At 44.8% G+C, this 20204-nt stretch overlaps 1 protein-coding gene across 2 annotated transcripts in view; it reads right to left on the bottom strand.

The window, feature by feature from the left end:
- The window catches only part of SENP7 (SUMO specific peptidase 7), a 168080-nt gene that overhangs the window by 110213 nt on the left and 37663 nt on the right, over positions 1-20204 (bottom strand). For both annotated transcript variants that reach the window (XM_077296735.1, XM_077296736.1), the window contains exons 6-7: positions 14165-14313; positions 3946-4306 (exon numbers count right to left, since the gene is read on the bottom strand). In XM_077296735.1, coding sequence (XP_077152850.1) covers positions 3946-4306; positions 14165-14313 — 510 coding nt within the window. The remainder of the gene's footprint in view (positions 1-3945; positions 4307-14164; positions 14314-20204) is intronic.

Genomic DNA, 20204 nt, shown 5'->3' with positions numbered 1-20204 from the left:
AGGCTAGAGTATCCTGTAATAATTATAGGGAATAACTGCACAGGTTCACAGGAGCAGGTATATAGCCAGGGAGTAACCAGAGGTCAGGAGCTGGATGCAAGGCAGAATACTCTAGCACAGACTGAAGGCTGGGGTGGAGTTTTATAGCAGGAAGACACAGTGCACATGAGACCAAAGACTCCATCTTGGAAAAGGGTAGTAATGCACAAAAGGTAATAAAAAATGTTCAGAGTCCTGACAGAAGGGTAGAGCGCTGAACCCCAAGCTGCAAGATGGAAAGAACCAGATTTGCTATCCGACAGTCCGTGGTATTTTTAAATTGATGATAAATCAGGCAGGGATACTGGAAGGTATACAACAAGAGATTCTACCCGGTTAGTCTGCCAAGTGGCAGAATGCGGGGCTGCATCCAGCAGGTCAGGAAGAAACCGTCTCTTGCCATCGTCGCTCTCTTTTGACGGTGCAGAGTAGAAAATTAGGAACCCTCGATCCACCATCCTCTTAACAGGGAAGTGTAGAGGAATAGTCCGCCTTCTTGCATCATCCGCTAAATAGTGGTGATGCAAAGGGGGGTGCTCGCACGCCAAAAAGGGGTGCCTCTGTACATCCCCAGAGGACAGGTCCCCGGGTGGACAGGGCAGGTTGTCTGGCGTTAGGTCTGGATGCAGTAGAGGATACATGGAGGTGACACTCCATGTGCTCGTCTGTTGATGGTGTGGGGAGATCGGTGCCCTTTAAAGGACCCGTCGCCCTTAAAAATCAGACCAGGCATGGCATCCCACGTAGAGGCTTCTGTCCAGTGAATCGCTTATCCGGACTGAATGGCAAATGCTCTACGAGGGAGTTTAGTCTCCTTATGAGGGACACTGCGTAGTCTAGAGCAGAACCAGAGTCCTCGTCAATGTACCGGGATTGGTTGATGGTATAAATAGGCGAGTCCATCCTTTTCTGAAGCTCTGGCAAGTCCAGGTCTTAGGCAATATCCGATCAATATTCAGAGCCTTGCCGTCATCAAATCATTGGTGAGGGATCAGGAAACGTCCTGTATGTTTCTAGACGCCTGTACGTTTCTAGAATACTTGCGGCCCCTGCTAGTCGACGGCTCCTATGTTGGATAGGGACCATGTACATCGGTCCTGCGAGCACTCCGAGCCAGAGGGTACACGGAGGGATTCAATCTCTTGGTCAGAGAACCATGGATTGCGGTCAGTGACAAAGTCCACTGAGGGGAACTAGGTACTCTGGGATAAACTGGGATCAGCGGCGGAGGGCTCCTGAGCTCATTTAGGTGACCAGCTTCGGATTGATCATGTGCCCTTAAGACCGGGGAATACTGGTCGTGCGCCTTTAAGACCAGGGAATACTGGTCATGCGCCTTTAAGACCAGGGAATACTGGTCATGAGCCTTTAAGACCAGGGAATACTGGTCATGCACCTTTAAGACCAGGGAATACTGGTCATGCGCCTTTAAGACCAGGGAATACTGGTCATGCACCTTTAAGACCAGGGAATACTGGTCATGCGCCTTTAAGACCAGGGAATACTGGTCATGCGCCTTTAAGACCAGGGAATACTGGTCATGCGCCTTTAAGACCAGGGAATACTGGTCATGCGCCTTTAAGACCAGGGAATACTGGTCATGCGCCTTTAAGACCAGGGAATACTGGTCATGCGCCTTTAAGACCAGGGAATACTGGTCATGCGCCTTTAAGGCAAAGGAATACTGGTCATGCGCCTTTAAGATCCGGGAATACTGGTCATGCGCCTTTAAGACCCGGGAATACTGGTTATGCGCCTTTAAGACCAGGGAATACTGGTCATGTGGCTTGAAGACCAACTGGTCAGGTACTTCCTTACCCGGGTACTGATGTAGAGTCGTTGTGCCCCTTTAATGCAAAAACTGTTGCCCCTGTATGAGCCGGCCGGGTGGGCCAAGATGGCCACCGGGACTTGCTTGATAAAATCTCGCAGAGAGCGAGTAGTGCCAATTCTGTGGGCGGAGCCTCGAGACTTCCGTGAATAGGCCCAAGCCGGGGCCTAAATTTCAGCAGCCGGCGGGCGACACTGGCGGTAGAATTAAGGGGCGTTGTTGCCAGGCGAGAAGCACCAGAAAAGCGGGCGGAGCCGCCTTAGAGCGCCATAGTGCAGGCACGGCTTCCGGGATGCGGCCGACACGTCAGCTGAAACCGGGGCTAAATTTTTGCAGCTGGCTGGAGCGTTACCTCAGGGAGGTGGGCCACAGGGAAGTGGCTAAGGCTGCCTGTCAGCATGTGGATATCCTGCTGCAGATGGATCCACTCACCATCGGTGCGTGTCCCGGCATGGAGCCGCCGAGGATGTGGGTTTCAGTGCTGTTCTGCTGCAGGTGCAGCGTGGACGGTGCAGGGATAGAGGGGTAAACCTCAATTGACCATCCCCTTGTTAGGGAGGTGGAGAGGAACCGTCCGCCTCCTTGTGCCATCAGCTTTCACAGTGGTGGGACAGTGGGGGCTGCTCGGACGCCATAGAGAGGGGCCTCTGTACATCCATGGGTGGACAGGGCCAGTTGTCCGGCATTAGGCCTGGCTCCAGGAGAGGATACATGGAGGCGACACTCCATGTGGTCGCCTGCTGCTGGTGTGGGGAGATCGGGACTCGAAGGAACCGTCGCCCCTGAAGTGAGCTCAGGCATGGCTTCCCACGTCGCAGGAGAGGGTACGGGGAGGTATACTCGCCGTGCTCGCCTGTTGATGGTTCGGGGGAGATCGGAACCTTGAATGGATCCGTCGCCCCTTCACTCCGTTAATTAAAAAATAAAAATTTACAGAAAAGTAAAAAATAAAATAAAAACGTTGGGGTCTGAACCAGACCCAAGTGCCTCCTACAGACACTAAGCAAGAACTGGTTAGCTGAGAGCCAGAGGGTGTATACTGCAGGGGAGGAGCTAACTTTTTTTTGTATCATTTAGTGTCAGCCTCCTAGGGGCAGCAGGCAGCAGCAGCAGCATAAACCACGGTCTGTGTCTCCCAATGAGGCGAAGGAGAAATCATGGTTATTCCACAAAATAACCGGAGTTAAAACATTATTATTGTTGTTTCTACATGATTACAAACTTGTTTTCTTTGCATTATTTGAAATCTGAAAGTGCTGTTTTTTTTTTTTATTTTATTTTATTTTTACCATTTTTCTTAGTCAGAAAAAAATACAAAAAGTATTGCTTGGAAATTCGTAGACATGTTGTCAGAAGTTTATAGAATAAATGAACACTTTACATTTTACTCAAAAATATACCTATAGGAAAAAAAAAAAATCAGACAAACAACATTTTGCAGTGGTCTCTTAATTTTTGCCATAGCTGTATATTTAAAAGCATTCTTATTTTGCAACTTTTTCTCAGCATCTGTCCAAAACTTTTGCACAGTACTGTGTGTTTAATGTATATTGTTTTATTCTTGTGTGGATGTATTTTTGCTTGAATGCCCAATTTTCAATGAATATGTGCAGTGTAACGCAAAAGCATGTCGGATCAGTCTTTTCATTATCTGGGTAAATACAAAGAACATACTCTTTAGTTAACTTAATATATATGAAACATGTCTAAACAAATATTTAGAGGAGGATCTAATGACCCTTACTAATAGATATCCTTCTATATATTTGACTTATGAAATCGAAGCCAGAATTATAATGTAATTTAAACACATTACAGAAGAAAATGAATATAATTGTGTCCTCGTTTCGGCAAATCTCAAAAACAAAATAATAAAAAAAAAAGGTTGCACAATATGTCATATTTGTAGTGTACCATAATTTTCTACTTTTTTTTTTTTTTACACTTCAATAGTCATCATAAACCCTATAATAAATGTCCCCAATGTTTAGGGATCAGATGAGTCAGTGTCCAGTTTTGGAGGTAGCAACTCTACAGCTTTCTTACAAGGCAAACAAGGTACATACATCACTTACTTGGCTCTGATGGCAGATTTTTTTTCCTGACAATTTGCACATGCGTCCTTTTTCTACATAGTCGGTTTCTGTAAGAGTGTGAACTGTTTATTGGTGGATCCACTGCAGAGCAACCAAGTGAAGACTTATTACTTTCCTTACACGTCCTGGCCGCTCTGTCTTTGATAGTAGGAGATGATTTCAGAGGACATTCCGAACAAGATTCCGATGAAGGGGATGGAGTTTTAGCTACAGAAGGATGCACAGATACACCTTTAGGTGAAGTAGGGGTCTTCTTATTCTGGTACTCCGCTCTCTTGCAGCAGTACGTTTTTTCCCGTGTATTTGGCGAGTTAACGCTATTATTCTTCAAGGAATTTTTCTGCAAAGAAAAAAAACATAATGAATAATGGTCTCTACCATATACCAAAATAAACTAATAAGTGCAACAATATGCTCACAGTTTCGTTTAAAGGGTTATCTGAAGGTGCAAATAGAGTATATGGAGAAAAGTACGTTTTATACCTACAAGAAGTTTTATGACATCACATTATAAATCCAAAGGCATTAAAGGGAATCTAAGTGATGAGCGAACCTGCCTGGATAAGGTGCTATCCGAGTGACTTCGGAATGCGTGAATAATATGTTTGAGTCCTTAATATATGCATGTAGAACTACAAAAATTGAACTCACTGGTACCAGTATATTTTCATTCTGATACATGAATCAAATAAAGCCTCCTTGATTCTTACTTTATTAGTGCCTCTCTGTTGATTGCTATCAGGCCTTCCTTCTGACATATGGCACCGGTCATGAGGTCTCCTCGCTGAGTAGCTTGCCCTTCTAAGGGCACCAGCTCTACTGTGCATGCGCTGTACAGCCATACATGCACTTGGGTGTAAATAAATGCTCTGAAGATCAAGGGGAATAAGATAAAAGCAAAAACTGCCCACTTTTTACCTGGTGGGGTGGCAGGTCCTCTTTAAAGGTTACAATCAGAAAATACGGACATGGGCTTCATTGTTTAGCTGCTCAGTATCCTTCTCTCCTAATTTGAGTGCTGCAATAGCCCAATATTCAGCTGTGTTCCCTCTTGCCACTGCTTACCATGGAGGACCATGGCATGAAGTCTACCATTACAGTACTATCACTGAATACTTTCCCCATATATCAAGGATGCATCGCAGTACACTTTCCACCAATCCCCGGTGAGCCACATCTGAAGGTCCACCCAGTCTCTCCTGCTAGTCGGCAAAGAGATTTTGCATTCACAAAATCAGCACTGCTTCCCATAATGGCGGTAAAGGTTTTTTCTTTTTTGCAAGAAACTATAGAACCTGCTGTAAAGTCCCTGTCATTATGAAATAAAGAATAATCCTTGGTATTTGCAAAAATATCTCAATTTGGAAATTGGAGGTCCATGGGAATTTTAGATGTTAACCAGTTAATCAATAACAATGCACTTAAAACCTTTGAATGCTTACAGGAGGAATTTCACCTGCCTGAAAGAAGTTTATTTGAACACTCCTTAAACCTGCATATAAAGCCCGATGCAAGTTAAATAATTTTCTAGTTCAGAAAAATAGTACTTCAGACACTATATGCTCAACAGGGGTCACTAAGGGAGTGATGTCCTGCATAATTGATGACTTGATACTTATCTTTCTGAAAAAAATGGGAATTGAATTTGGGGGTCATTTCTGAAGATAAGTGTTCCCCAGTCTCTCACTAAGTGAACCTGCTAGACTTTCACAGTTGCATGTCATACATAGAGTTTACAGATCACCAGTGGTGTTGTAAAAAACGGCCATCAGACCCAACTCTAACTACCAAAGCTGTTCTGGGGAGGAAGCAGGAATATTTCACATGTTATGGTCTTGCAATTACATACATAGTTGATTGTGGTTCTTAAGGGTATGTGCACACGTTGCGGATTTGCTGCGGATCCGCAGCGTTTTTTGCAGTGCAGAAACGCTGCAGATCCGCAAGTGATTTACAGTACAATGTAAATCAATGAGAAAAAAAAAAGCTGTGCTAATGGTGCAGAAAATTCCGTGAGGAAACGCTGCGGAATAAAAGAAGTAGCATGTCACTTCTTTTTTGCGGATCTGCAGCGTTTTTGTACCCATTCCATTATAGAAATGCGCAGGGAAAAAAATGCAGAAAATCCGCAATGGATCAGCACAAAAAACGTGACAAATCCGCAGCTAGGTTTTCTGGCAAGACATGCAGAATCTGCACCAGAAATTCCTAAGCCTAATCCGCACCGTGTGCACATAGCCTAATAGTGAGGAGCAAGCGTGCTCTGATATTCTGTTATCCGAGCATGCTCGGGTGTTATCCGAGTATCTTGGGAGTGCTCGAGTAATATGTTCGAGTCCCCACAGCCATGTGATTCGCGGCAGTTAGACAGCAGCAACATATGCGGGGATTGTCTGTCTGTTAGGCACATGTGTTCAGGTTGTCTAACAGCCACAGGGACTCAAACATACCGTATTTTTCGGACTATAAGACGCACCGGACTATAAGGCGCACCCAGGTTTTAGAGGTGGAAAATAGGGAAAAAAATATTTGAAGCAAAAAAAATGTGGTAAAATATTTAATAACATAAATAACATACTATTATATGTGGTGTTATTATATATAATAGTATGTTATGTTGGAAGCTGCGGGGCCAGTGTGGTGTCTGTGAAGTATGAGGCACACGTCCGTATCTCGCATGTGGAAACCAAGCTCTGGCGCTGGCACTTTGGAGCGGAGCTGTGCAGCTCCATGTGTTCCTATGCGGTCGCACGCTCCGCTCTGGAGTGCCGGCTCCACAGCTTGGTTTCCACATGCGAGATACGGACGTGTGCCTCGCATGTGGAAATGAGCCCTAAGAATGGGTGCACAGGGCTTATAGTGAAAGCACCACTCCAGCACTGCAAAATAACACTGGAGTGCTGCTTTAAAATCCCATGGGAGAACTATAACTCCCAGCATGTCCTGCAGATCCTATGACATGCTGGGAGTTATAGTTCACCAAAGGAGTGGCAGAGTGCTTTATTGTGTTTTGTAAAGACTGACCTCTTAATTGTGGCAGCCAGCCACACTGTTGTGAGGTAAAAGCTGGAGCATCCCATGGCTGCACACACAGAGCCCTCCCTGTCGTTGTTGCCTTTCCACAGCGCAGGACATAAGAGGAAGCTGCAGATTCTAGGTGGGAGTCTGAAGGACCTGTGATGATGTCAGAAGAGGGAGGGCTCTGAGCTGCCATGTGATGCTCCAGCCCGCCCACTTCTGACATCACACAGGTCCTCCCTGTGCACCAGACAGCTCAGCGTCCAGCACAGGCAGGTAGACAGCGATCTCCTGGCCTCTGCTGCTGCCTCCTCCTCCCCCGGACACACAGATTCTCCCCAGAATCAGTGCTGGGGAAACTGTGTGTCGCTGCTTAAGTGCAGCATTCATTTGCTGCTCCCAGCTCACCGCTCAGCTGATCGGTGGGCGGGGAGCAGCTAATAAATATTCACTGCACTTAATCAGCGGGGCCATGTGCTTTCCCCAGCAGCTGATTCCGGCAGCGGGGACATCCTGAAGTGGGATAACAGTGCGATCCCACTCACTGCTGCCCCCCTCCCCACATGCTATATCCGTACTATAAGACGCACCCACACTTTCCTCCCAAATTTGGAGGAAAAAAAGTGCGTCTTATAGTCCGAAAAATACGGTAATCTACGAGCACTCCCAAGATGCTCTGATGAAACCCAAGCATGCTCAGGTAACAAGATATCGGAGCACGTGCGCTCATCACTAGTTCTTAACCTTATAGAATTGCCATATGAATGTACAGTGCCTAAAGACCCCCTGATTTGTATTCTGGGGTATGGCGCTGAGCTACGTGTGGAAGAGGTGGGAAAAATAGCTATTACATGCCTGTTGTTCGAAGTCAGGAAATTAATTGCTAAAAATTGGATCTCAGAGAGTCCTCCGCGCCGCAGGGAATACATCAAACATGTGAAATGTCTTATATTGGTTGCAAAATGATTTTATTCCAAAGGAAAAGAAGTGCATATTTTGACAAACTTTAATCTTCTTGGGAGGACTGTAACTATTACATTTTTGTGGTTTAGGCCATGTTCACACTTTGCGGTTTTTACCGCGGAACCGCCGCGATTTTGATGCTGCGGGTCCGCAGCAGTTTCCATAGCGTTTCCATTTACATGTAAACCCTATGGAAACCGCAAACCGCTGTGCACATGCTGCGGGAAAAAACGTGCAGAAACGCAGCAGTTTAAAACCCGCAGCATGTCACTTCTTTGTGCAGAATCGCTGCGATTCTGCACCCATAGGAATGCATTGAACCGCTTACTTCCCGCATGGGGCTGTGCCCACGTTGCGGGAAGTAAGCGGTTAATGTGCGCGTGGTACCCGGGGTGGAGGAGAGGAGACTCTCCTCCAGGCCCTGGGAACCATATTTGGGGTAAAAAAAAAGAATAAAAATAAAAAATCATGATATACTCACCTCTCAGCGCTGCACGCGGCCGGCCGGTCAGAGTTGCTGTGCGAACAGGACCTGCGGTGACGTCGCGGTCACATGACCGTGATGACGCAGCGGTCAAATGACCGTGACGTCACGAAGGGTCCTTCTCGCTCAGCATCTTTGGAACCGGAGCGCCGGGTGCAGCGCCGAGGAGATCCAGACATCAGAGGGTGAGTATAACCAATTTTTATTATTTTTAACATTACTATTGATGCTGCATATTGCTGCATATGCAGCATCAATAGTATAGGCGGAAACCCGCAGCGGAAACCGCGGAACAAACCGCGATAAATCTGCAGGGATAACCGCAGCGGTTTTGCCCTGCAGATTTATCAAATCCGCTGCGGGAGAACCCGCAGAGGGACGCCGCAAAGTGTGAACATGGCCTTAATGTTGTGCTAAAGAGCCTTAAAAGATACTCTATATGTCTGGACTGCACGCTGGTTAGCTGGTCCGGACAAAAGTGTGAAAAGACAAGTAGACATGTTTTGTTACTTTATATTCCTATGTGTACTGAAATTTGGGCTCTGGTCAACTACAACTGGTGTTTAAAAGGGTGGCAAGAAGAGCTGGGAAACAAATGTGCTGATCTGGATATCCAGTTTTTTTTCATTCTGTAAATGTTTTTAAAATCAATAAAAATTAACTAGATTAGTTTTTTAAAGTCTCTGTCATAAATATTGTCCAACCCAAATTTCTCCATTTTATTCTGGGGTCTCTGTTCATCCAAAGATGGATTTTCCCTGTCAATAGGCAGTGGACAATAAGACAGGAGGAACAGAGGGCCCGAGTGGTGGCCCACTTAACTACTGACGATACGCCTTTTAACGGCAGCAGTTAAGGGTACCTATTCCTCAGCGCTACATTTTAACAGCGCTGAGAAATAAGGTTATAGTGCCCCACAGCGTTGGAAATTCTCTGGGGTCTCGGCTACGAAACATATTTCGCGTCGGTTTCCACCGACCCCAGGGTTGCGATCACCATTCACAGAATAATGGTTACCAAAAAAAAGTCAGATTTCCAATTTAATTTCTCTCTCCTCTGATATGATCTAGCACATCAGAGGAGAGAGAAATGAGGTCCCCCGAGCCTCCCTCGGTACCTCCGGTGTCCCTGGACCTTCCTGCATCCCCTGGTCCTGTCCCCCGGCATCTTCTTCCGGGAAGAAAATGGCGGGTGCATGCGCCCGCCGAGATCTGCCAGCCGGCACCGAAAGGAAATTTTTCCTATTGGTTCGTTTTGATCACTGTGATAGACCCCATCACAGTAATCAAAATAAAAAATAGTAAATAAACCCCCCCCCCTTTATCACCACCACAGCTAGGTAAAAATAATAAAATTTTATTTATTTTTTTTTTATTTACTTCCATTTTTCCATTAGAGTTAGAGTTGGGCTAGGGCTAGAGTTGGGGCTATGGTTAGTGTTACGGCTGGGCTTGGCATTAGGGTTAGGGTTGGGATTAAGGTTAGGGGTGAGATTAGGGTTAGGGGTGTGTTAGGGTTATGGTTGGGATCAGGATTAGGGGCGTGTTGGGGTTAGGGTTGGAGATAGAATTTGGGGGTTTCCACTATTTAGGTACATCAGGGGGTCTCCAAACGCGACATGGCACCCACTGTTGATTTCAGCCAAATTTGCCTTCAAAAAGTCAAACTGTGCTCCCTCCCTTCTGAGCCTTGCCATGTGCCCAAACAGTGACTTTCCCCCACATATCGAGTATCTGCGTACTCAGCAGAAATTCACACATTTTTTGGTCCATTTTCTCCTAATACCCTTGTGAAAATAAAAAAAATTGGTTCCTAATTAAATTTTTTGTGAAAAAAGTAAAATGTTCATTTTTCCCTTCAACTTTAGTTCTCATGAAGCACCTGAAGGGTTAATAAACTTCTTGAATGTGGCTTTGAGCACCTTGAGGGGTGCAGTTTTTAGAATGGTGTAACTTTTCAGTATTTTCTGTTATATTGACCCCCCAAACTCGCCTCAAATGTGAGGTGGTCCCTAAAACAAAATGGTTTTGTAAATTTTGTTGGAAAAATGAGAAATTGCTGGTCAACTTTTAACCCTTCTAACTTTCTTACAGAAAAAAATTGTTTACAAAATTGTGCTGATGTAAAGTTGACATGTGGGAAATGTTACTTAATTACCGTATATACTCGAGTATAAGCCGACCCGAGTATAAGCCAACCCCCTAATTTTGCAACAAAAAACTTATTGACTCGAGTATAAGCCTAGGGTGGAAAATGCAGCAGCTACCAGTATATGTCAAAAATAAAAATAGATACCAATAAAAGTAAAATTAATTGAGAAATCAGTAGGTTAAGTGTTTTTGAATATCCATATTTAATCAGGAGCCCCCATATAATGCTCCATACAGTTCATGATGGGCCCCATAAGATGCTCCATATTAAAATATGCCCCATATAATGCTCCATAAAGTTCTTTATGGCCCCATAGATGCCCCATATAATGCTCCATGCAGTTCTTTATGGCCCCATAGATGCCCCATATAATGCTCCATGCAGTTATAGCCCCATAGATGCCCCATATAATGCTCCATGCAGTTCTTTATGGCCCCATAGATGCCCCATATAATGCTCCATGAGGTTCTTTATGGCCCCATAGATGCTCCATATAATGCTCCATACAATTCATTATTGCCCCATAGATGCCCCATATAATGTGCCATACAATTCATTATTGCCCCATAGATGCTCCATACAATTCATTATTGACCCATAGATGCCCCATATAATGCTCCATGTAGTTATGGCCCTATATAATGCTCCATACAGTTATGGCCCCATAGACGCTCCATGCAGTTATGGCCCCATATAATGCCCCATATAATGCTCCATGCAGTTATGGCCCCATAGATGCTCCATGCAGTTTATTATGGCCCCATAGATGCCCCATATAATGCTCCATGCAGTTATGGCCCCATAGATGCCCCATATAAAGCTCCATGCAGTTATGGCTCCATATAATGCTCCATGCAGTTCTTTATGGCCGCATAGACGCTCCATACAGCAGTGTGCCACATGTAATGCTGCTGCTGCAATAAAAAAAAAAAAATCACATACTCACCTCTCGTCACTGCTCCTCAGCGTCCCGTCTCTCCGCACTGACTGTTCAGGCAGAGGGCGGTGTGCACACTAATATGTCATCGCGCCCTCTGACTTGAACAGTCACAGCAGGAGGAAGGGAAGACTGAGCGGCGCCCGGCGAATGGAACGCGGACAGGTGAATATGAAATACTCACCTGGTCCCGACGCTGTCCCTGCCTGTCCCATGGTACCACAGCTTCTTCCTGTAATGAGCAGTCACCGGTACCGCTCATTACAGTAATGAATATGCGACTCCACCCCTATGGGAGTGGAGTCCATATTTATTACTTTAATGAGCGGTACCAAGTGACCGATGAATAGAGGAAGAGCTGCAGCGCGGGAGACCATGGGACAGGCTGGGACAGCGTTAGGAGCGCCGGGAGCAGGTGAGTATGCGACACTGCTCTCTCCCCCTCACCCGCCGACCCCGCCACCGAACATGACTCGAGTATAAGCCGAGAGGGGCACTTTCAGCCCAAAAATTTGGGCTGAAAATCTCGGCTTATACTCGAGTATATACGGTAAATATTTTGTGTGACACTACTCTATAATTTAAGGGTACAAAAACTAAAAGGTTGAAAATTGCAAAATGTTCAAAATTTTTGCCAAATTTCCATTTTTTCAAAAATAAACAAGTCATATCGAAGAAATTTTACCATTAACAGGAAGCACAATATGTCACGAAAAAACAATCTCAGAATCAGTGGGATCCGTTGAAGCATTCCAGAGCTATAACTTCATAAAATGACAGTGGTCAGAATTGTAAAAATTAGCTTGGTCATTAAGTACCAAATTGGCTTTGTCACTAAGGGGTTAAGACTATGTTCACAAGTTGCGGGGTTTTTTCCTGCATGCAAAACCTTCTCGAAGCTGCTACAAAAATACAAAAAAAAAAACCAAAACAGGTTTTACTGCGTTTTTGTTGTCTCTTGTGCACGCTGATAAACTTTAGTGCCCCACAAAAAAATCACGATGCAACTTCCTTTACTTTTTTGCACCAAAACACAGCAAAACCTAATTCCTGCATTTTTGCTGCTTTTTTGAACTTACTCATTTTTTTTTCTATGGGTGAAAAAACACTGCAAAAACGCTGAAAAAAGTGACATGCTGCAGTTTTCAAAAACCAGGCAGTTTTCCAAATCAGTCAGAAAAAAAACAAAATGTGCGTACATGAGATTTCTGAAATCTCATAGCCTTTGCTGGCACTGTAAAAAGCAGCTTAACCACTTCACCCCCGGAGCTTTTTCCGTTTTTTCGCTCCCCTCCTTCCCAGAGCCATAACTTTTTTATTTTTCCGTCAATATGGCCATGTGAGGGCTTATTTTTTGCGGGACGAGATGTACTTTTGAACGATACCATTGGTTTTACCATGCCGTGTAACAGAAAACGGGAAAAAAAATTGCGTGATGAAATTGCAAAAAAAGTGCAATCTCACACTTGTTTTTTGTTTGGCTTTTTTGCTAGGTTCACCAAATGGTAAAACTAACCTGCCATTATGATTCTCCAGGCCATTATGATTCTCCAGGTCATTATGAGTTCATAGACACCTAACATGTCTAGGTTATTTTTTATCTAAGTGGTGAAAAAAAATTCCAAAGTTTGCTAAAAAAAAAAAATAAATTTGTGCGATTTTCTGATACCCGAAGCGTCTCCAATTTTCGTGATCTGGGGTCAGGTGAGGGCTTACTTTTTGCGTGCCAAGCTGGCGTTTTTAATGATACCATTTTGGTGTAGATACGTTGCGGCGACCAAAAAAACGTAATGTTGGCGTTTTGATTTTTTTTCTTGCTGCGCCATTTAGCGGTCAGGTTAATCCTTTGTTTTTATTGATAGATCGGGCGATTCTGAACGCGGCGATACCAAATATGTGTAGGTTTGATTTTTTTTTAATTGTTTTATTTTGATTGGGGCGAAAGGGGAGTGATTTGAACTTTTATATATTTTTTATATTTTTAAACACTTTTTTTTTTTTTAAATGTTGGCATGCTTCAATAGCCTCCATAGGAGGCTAGAAGCATGCACAACTCGATCATCTCTGCTACATAGAGATAAAGTACAGATCACCTCTATGTAGCAGAAATGCAGGTGTACTCTGAACGCCGACCACAGGGTGGCGCTCAAAGCAATCGGCCATCAACAACCATAGAGGTCTCAAGGAGACCTCTGGTTGTTATGGCAATGCACCGCTGACCCCCGATCATGTGACGGGGGTCAGCGGTGCGAGCACTTCGCGGCCGCGCTAGTTAAATGCCGCTGCCAGTGCTTGACGGCGGCATTTAACTAGTTAATGGGCGCGGGCTGTACAAAACAGCTTACATGTTGCGGCTTTGAGGTGGGCTCACCGCCGGAGCCCACCTCAAAGCAGGGGATCTGCCAGCTGACGTACTATTCCGTCAGCTGGCAGAAAGGGGTTAAAATTTGCATATAAAAAAAAAAACACTGCAAAAACGCAAAGTGTGAACATAGCCTAAGAGTGACTTTCAAAGGGTAAAAAAAGCAACATTTTTTTTAAAAAAAAATTTTCAATTTTCATGCATGTCACCAATACTATTAGATATTTCATCTAAATATGTGTCTTCACAATTACCTGCCTGAGACAGACATATGGCTACTCACACATTCAACATCAGCTGCTTTTGATACATTTGAGCTTCCTTCTTCACTGCTATTGTTCATCACTCCAAAGTTGAGGTCTTTTTGTGGAGAAATAGGTGTATTGCTGACATCCCTGCAGGCAGTATTCAACGAGGTTTCCCGAGTCTGTTCTGTTGGATTTAAGTAAAATTGAACAAACTGAATAATTAAAAAACTGATTTACCAAAGTCAAAAGTGTACACATAACGGCTCCAATTCAAAGAGTTTTTGGCAGAAATTTGGGGTAAAAGTTTAAATTGCTGCAAAAACGTTGGCATAACGAGTAACAGAACAAAAATGTACTTATTTTTTTTAAGCCCACTTCAGTGACACCAAGCACCATCAAAATGTTTAATGTCACAGATTGGAGAATATTTATTTTACTGGAGCGAACCCATGAAGCAAAACACATCAGTGAAACGTGCATCGATTTGTGCAGCAACTGGTCTTTTTTGTCCATTATGGCCACAGGTAATCTATTATAGGCTTCATAGACTGAATATGTTACAACTATACAGCAATACACATATACCTAATGTGAAATGTGATTTTCATATACCGTATATACTCGAGTATAAGACAACCCGAGTATAAGCTGACCCCCCTAATTTTGCCACAAAAAAACTGGGAAAACTTAATGACTCGAGTATAAGCCTAGGGTGGAAAATGCAGCAGCTACCGGTAAATGTCAAAAATAAAAATAGATACCAAGAAAAGTAAAATTAATTGAGATATCAGTAGGTTACGGGTTATTGAATATCCATATTGAATCAGGAGCCCCATATAATGCTCCATACAGATCATGAAGGGCATAAGATGCTCCATACAAAATACGCCCCATATAATCCTGCACAAAGGTTAATAATGGCCCCATAAGATGCTCCATAGACACATTTGCCCCATACAATGCTGCATAAAGGTTGATGGCCCCATAAGATGCTCCACACATTAGGGGCCCCATGAGATGCTCCACACATTAGGGGCCACATGAGATGCTCCACCACACATTAGGGGCCACATGAGATGCTCCACACATTAAAGGCCACATGAGATGCTCCACACATTAGGGGCCCCATGAGATGCTCCACACATTAGGGGCCCCATGAGATGCTCCACACATTAGGGGCCCCATGAGATGCTCCACACATTAGGGGCCCCATGAGATGCTCCACACATTAGGGGCCCCATGAGATGCTCCACACATTAGGGGCCCCATGAGATGCTCCACACATCATGCCCCATATGCTGGTGCTGCGATTAAAATTAAAAAAAAAATCACATACTCACCTCTCTTCGCCCAGGCCCCCGGCACTTGCGATAGTCACCTTCCATCGCTGCGCGCTGCTCTGTCTTCCATCCTCCGCACTGACTGTTCAGGCAGAGGGCGGCACGCACACTAATCGCGTCATCGCACCCTCTGACCTGAACAGTCACAGCCAGAGGACGGAAGACAGAGCAGCGCGCAGCGATGGAACGGGGGACAGGTGACTATCGCGCAATGCTCCCCCTCCCCTGATATACTTACGCTGCCAGGGACCCCGCCGGGAGCAGGTCTCACTGTCAGATGGTCTCCGGGAGCATCAGCGGTCACGTACCGCACATTACAGTCATGAATATGCGTGCATATTCATGACTTTAATGAGCGGTACCACGTGACCGCTGAACACAGGAAGAGCTGCCCGGAGACCATCGGAGATGCAGGGACAGCGCCAGGAACAGGTGAGTATGTGACAGCCGCTGCTCCCCCTCACCCGCCGACCCCACACCGACACTGACTCGAGTATAAGCCGAGAGGGTCACTTTCAGCCCAAAAAAGTGGGCTGAAAATCTCGGCTTATACTCGAGTATATACGGTAAATGGTGGCTACTATAGCAATTACAATATTAATCTTGTATTGACCAGTTCATATGGGTTGGTAATATGTGTCTCTTAGTACTGCCTTGGAATATTAAAGGTTATCAAATTTTTGGGCAATATGGTACTTCTATATCTTTTACACCTTATACCCATGATATATTGGGCTACTGCTGCCTTTCATGGTTTATGTTTTGATGTCCATACTAAGTTGTGATTTTTTGATGACAGTTATTTCTGTTATCTTTCCTGTATTCTATCTATCTTGATAACATTTGATATTTTTTATATATCTGTATCATAGTGTTCATTCACTCTCTCTATAGGTGTAAATGTACATAGGGAGCCTGGTGTAGGTGGGGTTTAGCTTTTCAGCTCTGCTTAATGCTGCATCTAAGAGCTCTGTGTCACAACTGCTGCACCCAGTAAACTAAGTGATCATTGGAATTAGGCTCACTTGCCATATATTATGCTACTCTCAGATTAAATAGCAAATTCCCTTTAACTGAACATACCGTATATACTCAAGTAAAAGCCGACTCGAGTATAAGCCTAGGGTGGGGAATGCAGCAGCTACTGGTAAAATCCAAAAATAAAAATAGATACCAATAAAAGTAAAATTAATTGAGACATCAGTAGGAGAAGTGTTTTTCAATATCCATATTGAATCAGGAGCCCCATAATGCTCCATAAAGTTCATGATGGGCCCCATAAGATGCTCCATAGAATACTATGCCCCATAGAATGCTGCACAAAGGTTGATGGCCCCATAAGATGCTCCATAGAATAATATGCCCCGTATGCTGCTGCTGCTGTGATGAAACAAACAAAAAAAAGACAAACTCATCTCATCGCTGGGCGCCAAGTGCCGGGGGCCTGAGCAGGCGGGGACACCGGCGCACCGCTGTGTCTTCTGACTTTCTGCAGTGACTGTTCAGGCAGAGGGCGTGCACTAAACACGTCATCGCGCCCTCTGACAGGAAAATCACAGCTAGAGGGTGCGTAAGTCAGCGCGGCGCTGGAACGGGGACAGGTGAATATCGCATGGCTCACCCTCCCCTGTCATACTCACCCCCTCCCGGCACGGTCTCTCTGAATGTCCCTGCTTCTCCAATGGTCTCCAGCGCGCACCGGCAGCTTGTTCCTGTGTTCAGTGGTAACATTGTACAGCTCATTAAAGTAATGAATATGCGCTCCACGCCTATGGGAGTGGAGTCGTGTCCATATTCATTACTTTAATGAGCGGTACCACATGACCGCTGAACACAGGAAGAGCTGCAGGTGCCGGAGACCATCGGAGAAGCAGGGAAGTGCAGAGACTGCGCTGGGAGCAGGTGAGTATGATGTGACAGCCGCCACTCCTGCCACTCCCCTCCCCCGCCGACCCCCTGGGACAATGACTCGAGTATAAGCCGAGAGGCGCACTTTCAGCCTAAAAAAATGGGCTGAAAATCTCGGCTTATACTAGAGTATATACCAGTATTTCCCAAACTCCAGTCTTCACGGACCCCACGGGTCATGTTTTCAGGACTTCCATAGTGTTGCACAGGTGAGACAACTCCTGATGCCTTGATGATACTTCCACTACTTGCACAATACTAAGGAAATCCTGAAAACATGACCCGTGGGGTCCGTGAGGACTGGAGTTTGGGATCACTGGTATATACGGTACCTACTTAGATACATAATTATTTCCATTTCAAGGATTTCAATAGTCTTTAGTAGGGATGAGCAGACCCCTGGATGTTCATGTCCGTCTGGGTTTGGCCTAACTTTTTTTTTTTTTAAGTTCAGTTTGGTTACCAGAACAGTAGCCAATCTTTCTACCGAACCCCATTCAAGTGAATGGGGGGGCCCGAACTTCCGTTGGTTCCTACAGTGTCATCAGTGTGACAATGTTGGAAACACTGGCTCTGACAGGCGGTAACAATACTAAAGTCACCACCAGCCACAGATGCTGGGTATCGTGGACCGCTGCGGGTTCACATGCTGTCACACAGAGGACAGCGTGTGAACCAGTGGCTGTGCCCGATGAAAAGTTTACCGCCGGTCAGGCGTCACCTGATGACTACTACTCTCAACATAATACGCCTAGACTCGCTGATAGCAACGACAGCAGGCGACGCTGGTCAAAGTATTCACCAACCGACGCCTGTGCACAGTAAGAAATATATACGTGACATATAATTAGTGCAGTATGTGCTTTTGTGCTACTGTACATGTATTGATCGAAGAAATAAAAGAAAAATAATCCCCTTTTACCAATATCCAGCTGAGGGAAAGCAGAAAGCTGGTGTTATTATTTTGGGAAAAGGCCAATATCCATGAAGCTTCCCCAGGCCATTAATATCAGCTTGCAACTGTCTGTGTTGCCTTTACTGGTTATTAAAATGAGGTGACCCCCCAAAAAAAAAAATTACGTTGGGTTCCCCCTATATTTAATAATCAACAAAGGCTAAACAGACAGCTGCAGGCTGATAGTAAGTTGGGAAAGGGCCATGGATATTGGCCCCCTCCCAGACTAATATCACCAGCCCTCAGCGGCCTCAGAAATGGCACTTCCGTTAGAGGAGTCAATTCTGGAGCTTAGTCTCGGCACTTCCCACTTACCATGCTGGGTTAGCAAGCGGGGTAATGGTTTTGGGGAATGATGTCAGCTGTCACATAGTAGAAAGACACACACAGCGAAAAGTCCTTTCACATGCTACCAACAGTAGTGTGTGAATCTGGGTGCTGTGACGAGCGCTGATGTCAGTATGGCTAGCACAGTTCTTAGCTGTTGTTAATAACCAGTAAATGCGATGACAGGTTATTGGCCTCTTCGCAGAATAATAACACCAGCCCTCAGCTGTCTGCTTTCCCTTGGCTGGTTATTAAACATAGGGGGAAACCCACTTCATTTTTTTTTCATTTATTTACAGAAAAATACACACCCTATGTAACCTTAGTTCACAGCCTCCATGTATTCCAGCAGCTGGAAGCCACCACGAGTAACCTTTGCAGTCTTGTTCTCACGGTCTCATCATCACTGTGAGCCAGTACAACGAGAGCAAGTCTGCAGAGGTTATTCGCGGTCATTTCTCACAGGCGTAACATCATCACCCATAAGAAATTACCTCGAATAACCTCTGCAGCCTTGTTCTTGCAGTCATGGCTCAGGGGTGATGACGTTACAGATCGCCAGCGAAAAAATTGGTTGATTATGTGAAACCTAGTTGGATGTTGTCAGAGATATAGAGATATATATATATATATATATATATATATATATATATATATATATATATATATATATATATACATACATATATATTTTTTTTAAATAAATGGGTAAACCAGGGAATGTGACGGGGAGTATAATCAAATAAAATCTATTTTCCTGTGTGTGTGTGTATTTTTTTTTACTTTTAACTTACTCAGTTAGTAATGATGGACGCCTCTCCATTACTAACATATAGGCTGAATGTCAGCTGATATTACAAAGCTGACATCAACCCCATAAACTCATAAACTATTACCCCTATTGCCACAACACCAGGGAAATCGTTAAGAGCCAAAGCTAAGTGCCAGAATTGTCAAATCTAATGTATGCGCCATTTCTAGGATGTCTGAGAGCTGGTCTTATTAGGCTGGGAAGGGGCAAATATCCATGAACTTTCCCAGCCTATTAATATCAGTCCCCAGCTGCCTGCTTTGCTGGTTATTTAAAATGGGGTGGCCCCAAAAAAAAAAAAAAAAATGATATGGCCTCCCCCCTATCTACTATATAATTGTCTAAGGGTCACTTCCGTCTTTCTGTCTGTCTGTCTGTAACGGAAATCCCATGTCGCTGATTGGTCGCGGCAAAACAGCTATGACCAATCAGCGACGGGCACAGTCCGGCGGCAAAATGGCCGCTCCTTGCTCCCCGCAGTCAGTGCCCGGCGCCCGCTCCATACTCCCCTCCAGTCAGCGCTCACATAGGGTTAGTGGCAGCGGTAACGGACCGCGTTATGCCGTGGTGTAATGCACTCCGTTATCGCTGCTATTAACCCTGTGTGACCAACTTTTTACTATTGATGCTGCCTATGCAGCAAATAAGGTATAGGTCCTCTTGCTGAGACCCCTTGACGCGCGTTTCGCGTATATACTTCTTCAAGAAGGGGAATGTGCAATATACTACGTGGG

Source organism: Ranitomeya variabilis, chromosome 3 (assembly GCF_051348905.1).
Source record: "Ranitomeya variabilis isolate aRanVar5 chromosome 3, aRanVar5.hap1, whole genome shotgun sequence".
In the NCBI taxonomy this organism is placed as follows: Eukaryota; Metazoa; Chordata; class Amphibia; order Anura; family Dendrobatidae; genus Ranitomeya; species Ranitomeya variabilis.
This window is presented reverse-complemented; position numbering and strand designations above follow the sequence as displayed.